This window comes from Vanacampus margaritifer, chromosome 11 (assembly GCF_051991255.1).
Source record: "Vanacampus margaritifer isolate UIUO_Vmar chromosome 11, RoL_Vmar_1.0, whole genome shotgun sequence".
Taxonomy (NCBI): domain Eukaryota; kingdom Metazoa; phylum Chordata; class Actinopteri; order Syngnathiformes; family Syngnathidae; genus Vanacampus; species Vanacampus margaritifer.
In genome coordinates, this window is record NC_135442.1 from 5,877,564 (window position 1) to 5,883,563 (window position 6,000).

Below are 6,000 nucleotides of genomic sequence, written 5' to 3' on the forward strand. Positions count from 1 at the left end.
GAGAGTCCAATCTTTCATTTGGTAGTATGTGTGTTTCCATAGTCCAAACACATAATTTTCTGTGGACCTTGAAAGATCAGTCAAAAATGCTTAAATCGGCTGGCACCCACGGTATCCCTTTTCTGAAAACGTCTGACAGTCAAAGAGATAAAAAGGGAGAACATTGCCATGGCAACTTTGGATCACCTACTTTACCGGTGTGTAATATTAGCCTGGACAGCTCTCATGTGCTACGGCTAGCTAGTGTTGCTGTTCAATGGTTTGTGCAAGGTTTTAGTAGATGTTGGTCGGTGCTGGATTTCACTTTTCTTTCTTTTCTTTGATCCTTCCTCTGGTCTCCTGACAACTTAAGTATTCGGTTTAGGTGAACGGTATGGGATTTTTAATAGGTTTTAGGTGAATTAATGAGCACACACTCCCACCCGCATACAAAAAAGAAAAAGAGGGGAAAAAAAGAGATAGAGCAACGATGATGACATGTTGAATCGGTAAGATTACCGAATGAACAATACTGAGCTCTCGCTAAAGAAAGAGAAAAAAAAGGGAAAAAAATCTGGGTTCACCAATTCCGGTCCTCGAAGTCCAGAGTCCTGCTGGTTTTAGATGCTTCCGCCTACCAACACACCTGATACTAAAGATGAAGATCGTTATCACGCATGCTGAAGAGCCGATTATATGAATCAGGTATGCTAGTGGGTGGAAACATCCAAAACTTGCAGGAATCCGGACCTCGGGGACCGGAATTGGTGAACCGTGGTCTAAATGTTTCTTAGCATTTCATTTCTATGACCAAACGTTGTCTAAACACCGACATTTTTTGACATTCTGTGAAGTGTCTTTGAGTACCTTGAAAAGCGATATACAAAAAAAAAAAAAAATTATTATTATTATTACATTCCACTGTACATGTACACTAAAGTGAATTTGAATGTGAATGGTTAAAAACACTGCCATTGCTAATATACTGTAGTTGAAGTAACATTGGCCAGCACTACTAATTTTGAAGGTCATGGGCAGATTCGATTGACAAGGCTGAAATCTGATTGGACAAAATAAAATGCAAACATCCTCATTCACTTATTAGAAGCAATGCAGTGAGAACCGTGACGAAAAGGAAGAAAATAGACGGCTGGCGATAAACGTAGCATAAAAAAACAGGTTCAAGTGCAGACAAGACGCAGCTGGTTGAACACGAGGGCAGGTAGGGGGAACTGATTAGCGGCACATGACAAGACCAGGTGGAACTAATCACAGAAAACGAGGAGTGCAAAACAGACACGAGGAAAACCTCATTACCAACTGTGGTAAATAAATAAGGTCTGCAAATTCAATGATAAGCTTTAAAAATTAACATTAGTAAGGATAATGTTTGCGATAGAATCCTGTCGGTCTCTCAAAACAAGCTTGAATCTTGTCTCTTACCTTCGATATATGCCCACAAGCTTTGCCCATCTCTCTTCGGCATAACGCGCATCCATGTGGGCAGCTGTGCGCTCGGACCGCCCGCGTCTGAAAACGGCTGTGGGGATTCGAAATACCTTAACGAATTCCACATTCTGCCCTGAGGAGAACCAGCGCTAGTATGTGAGATCATTCTCTAGCATAAGGTTCGTCCAATTAGCTCGTGCCAACATGTCAACAAAGAGATTTTTGGACGGAGTCGTTACAGTGTGTATCCCGATGGCAGACGGTCATAGCATCACACTTAATAAATAGCACGAGCGCCAAATGGGGCTTTTAGAGGGATGATGTTTATCACTTGCACAGAAAGACATCTTGAATTAACTATATATTTTCATTTTATAGCATGTTTGCTGCACTGCTTCCATTCCAGTATGTGAACGTTACATTTTTTTGACCAATCTGATGTCATCCTCTATGTGTTGTCATGTCAATCCAATCTGCCCGGTGCCTTCAGAAGGAGTAAACTCTTCCTTCTTAGGCCAGCCAGCTGGCTCTTGATGACATCAGCATTTTTCTGTCCTCTGACTGGTTGGTCAGAAGAGACGTATTATATTATACCATCCACCGATATTAAGACACACAAAAAATAAATAAATCACAACACATCGATGAACCATCACTGTGTGTCAGAAAGAGAAGATCTTTGCACAGTAACTGAAATTTTACATTTTAACTCATTGACTGCCATTGACGGTTGTAGACGTCAAAAATTCATTTTAACTATTTCTATTAGTTTCACTTTTTTTAATTGTGCATTTAGAACAGATATAAAAATTTTGATTAATCGTGAGTTAACTATTGAAGTCATGCAATTAACTCATTCACTGCCATTGACGGCTATAGACATCAAAAATTCATTTGAACAATTTCTATTAGTTAAATTTTTTTTACTCCATTTTTGTTAACAAGAGTATGAAAACCTAGAAAAAAAATTATTTTAAATTTAGAACAGATATAAAATTTGTGATTAATCGTGAGTCAACTAGTGAAGTCATGCGATTAATTACGATTACAAATTTTAATCGCCTGATGCCCCTAATTTTTAATAATCTTTCTATAAAAATAAAAAATAATTTTTAATAATCTTTTTTTTTTTTAAAGAAAATATTTTTTTTAAATTAGGGGCGTCAGGTGATTACAATTTTTATCGTAATTAATCGCATGACTTCACTAGTTAACTCACGATTAATCAAAAATTTTATATCAGTTCTAATACAAAAAAAAATCTAGGTTTTCATACTCTTGTTAACAAAAGTGGGGGGAAATTTTTAAACTAATAGAAATTGTTCAAATGAATTTTTGACGTCTATAGCCGTCAATGGCAGTGAATGAGTTAATTACAATTAAAAAAATTAATTGTCTGACACCCTTAATTTTTAATAATCTTTCCTTCTTTTTTTTATTAGGGGCATCAGGTGATTAATTTTTTTTTATTGTAAATAATCACATGACTTCACTAGTTAACTCAAGATTAATCACAAATTTTATATCTGTTCTAAATGTACAATAAAAAAAATTCTAGGTTTTCATACTCTTGTTAACAAAAGTGGAAAAAAAGTGTGAAACTAATAGAAACAGTTCGAACGAATTTTTGACGTCTATAGCCGTCAATGGCAGTGAATGAGTTGAATACTAGTGGTAACAGTACTCAAGTGCGAGTACTTGTACAGGTATCGGTCTGAAAAAAAAGGGGGCATTTTGACGAATAAATCGGTATCTGCCTTTTTAAAACTTCTACATTTTGAAAATTCTGAAAAAAATGATAGCCAAGATTGGCATTTGTATTTAAAAAAAATTGATGCCAATATCATTTTTAGTCAAGCTTTGACTGTTTGTATAATTACAATCTGTATGTCCCTACTGAAGGCCCAAGCATCAAACGCAAGTCCCGCCACTGCCCCCCCCCCCCCCCCCCCTTACATAACATGCACAAGTGCGAACGTGCTAGCGATTAATACGCCCTGGAGTTAAGCCAACCTGGTGGCTCCGACCGGGTTCACTTTTTGGACAATAAATGAAGTGTAACTTTGGAGGACGCGTGCAGTCTTAACTTGACGGCCATCCACAAAATATTGGCTTCAAGTTGGGCGACCACAGAACATGTGCCATCCCGTTTATAGAAAAGGGTGGCTAACTTCTCTAAATAAACCACAGATTTTGCTTCTCTGCAATTCCTCACTGATCTGAACTGACTGTGCTAACAGAAATCAAACAGAAGTGATTTTAGTAAACTCTTAACACTTTCATTATTTTATTTTATTTTTTTTTTCTGTATGATGTCACAAGACATGACAAATTAAGAGAGACTGTTAAGAACGCCTCAATAGGATTGTTTCCTCTGGGTGTGTTTTGCTATTTTAAAAGATGGATCGCTGACAGGGCATCAAACGAAACCTCAGCATATTCATGGTGCATTTTTTATTTTTTTTTGTGCCTTTCAATGACAGCCACTTGACTACAAAATTTGCCCAAAATATAATGGCAGTTATCCTGGAACAAATTATGCACTTCTCCAATATTTCCTATGGAATTTTTTTTTTTAATCCAAAGAAAATGGATGTGAACTAATATGCCAGAATGGATTGTGTTTCTTCAAGGATTCACTGTGTGAGACATACAGTATGTGAATGGAAGATCTTGTATTCTTAGGAATGGAAAGTTTGCATCAGTCAAAGCCTCCTACTCTTTTTCTCTCACCTTCAATTTAAACACACACAAAAAAAGCTGCTATATCTCAGAGTTGCCAGAAGAGCAAGTAACAAGCTCTGGAAAGTCACTCCTTTTTTTTTTTTTTTTTTTTAATGATTTCAACCGCTGGAATACAGGCGGCTGACATCATCTCCCTGAACCAGAACTAATGGGAAATTCCATCATGTCCACCGCTAAAACTATCACATGTGACAATTTGGGATTTTGTTTAAGGATACACAAAATTTATAGAAACAAGGAGGTGGCGGTGGGGGGGGATCATCCGGTTTATCGCGGCGACAGAGGAGGCAAGAGTGTCGTGCCTGCTAAATATTTCCCATGACCTCAACATATGGTCAAGGCAAATTCTCACTAAAACTGAGAGAGCAGGAAATGGGGGGGGGGGGGGGTGGCGCTAGGGAAGGGGTTGTTCAAAGATTGTTGAAAACATCTACAACAACTGTGATTTCGCCGAGATGCGCTGTGTGGAAGGAATGTTAGTCGTGTCAGTGACCTTTTACTGACAAAGGTTGCATTGTGAAGGCGCGCGCGGCTGAGGATGGCTCAGTGGGGGTTTGCAGGGACACACCTATGCACTTCTCATTTAACCATAAATAAAACGGGCCGTGACAGGAATGACAAATCTGTGCTGATGCTTACCTCTTAGCAGAGCTGCTTAGATGAGGCTGTGATAAACGATCATCCATGACTAAACTCATCGGCTTGACAAAATGGACCGACCTGGGGGGTGGGACGGAACAAGTCATGCTTTATTTTCAGCGTTGATGTTGCAATGAGACACTTTTTTTTTTTTCACAATAGACAGATAATGAGGGATATATAGTATGAAAGAGATAGATGGAGATGGAGAGAGAAAGTGAAAGTTGGAAAGACTGCATGTTCAATAAAACCATAGATAGATAGATAGATAGATAGATAGATAGATAGGCTTACCATAAATGCATACGTTTTCCGTGGCGTTTCCCCACATCCATGTGTCGTCACAAGGATGCGAGTTTGCTGTCACCGCCACCAACATCAATTCGGGGAGGGAAAAGGGGAACCTCATTCGTCCTACTTCAGCGTTTTTCGCTTCTTAAAACAAGCCATCCCTCTTTTGTTGCTCACCGTGTGAAGTCTGACATTCGGAAATTCAACCAGTACTGTTGTACTCGACTCGGGCAACTTTTTTTTTTTTTTTTTTATTACTGCAACTTACATGATCCAGACGAGGCTGCCTGTCTGCCTGCCACACCGCAATGTTAGGCAGTAAAACAAGGAGTAGGGCGTCCCTCCGTGCGGTTTGCGTCCATCCTGACGGGGCGTTTCAATCAAATCGTGAGTGTTGCGAGGAACACACAAAAAAGTGGAAGCGCCTCGCAACCTTGGAAATGTTCACGCGAAAGACCGAAACGTGACGTTAAAGAAGAAGATAAACAAACACACGAACACAAGTCTTCTTTGCTGGTTTCCTTTTTATGAGCGCGTTTGTGTGTCAACAGTGACTCCTTGTGGCAACTAGTGGAAACGACCTGTCCCTCTCCCTCCGGTTACTCTAAATGAATGTTTCCCAACCTTTATTGAGAAAGTAAGTGAAATTTCACGGAGAAATAACATCCATTACATTAACTGCTGACTTAATTTACCTCTTTCTTAACTTTTTAATGCAACGGTTTTCAAACTTTTTGCCACCTTCAAAAATACACTTTAGTCTCCAAGTACTCTACCCTACTGATCAACCATTTAAAAAAATAAAATTAAAAAAATAAACAAGCCCACGTAGTTATCAAAAAAGGCAATGGATTTATTCCTGAGAATTAAATTTATTATTATTGTAACAGTGTGCAT

At 38.6% G+C, this 6,000-nt stretch overlaps 1 protein-coding gene across 3 annotated transcripts in view; it reads right to left on the reverse strand.

The window, feature by feature from the left end:
• cobll1b (cordon-bleu WH2 repeat protein-like 1b) overlaps positions 1-5,638 on the reverse strand; it is a 28,075-nt gene extending 22,437 nt beyond the window's left edge. The window contains exons 1-3 of one of the 3 annotated variants that reach the window (XM_077580127.1): positions 5,372-5,638; positions 5,107-5,290; positions 4,813-4,893 (exon numbers count right to left, since the gene is read on the reverse strand). In XM_077580127.1, the coding sequence (XP_077436253.1) occupies positions 4,813-4,893; positions 5,107-5,147 (122 nt within the window). In that variant the 5' untranslated portion in view covers positions 5,148-5,290; positions 5,372-5,638. Of the gene's footprint in view, positions 1-1,422; positions 1,562-4,812; positions 4,894-5,106 lie in introns of those variants that run through there. The other 2 variants (XM_077580128.1, XM_077580129.1) reach the window with 2 other exon arrangements.
• Positions 5,639-6,000: the final 362 nt, after the last annotated feature.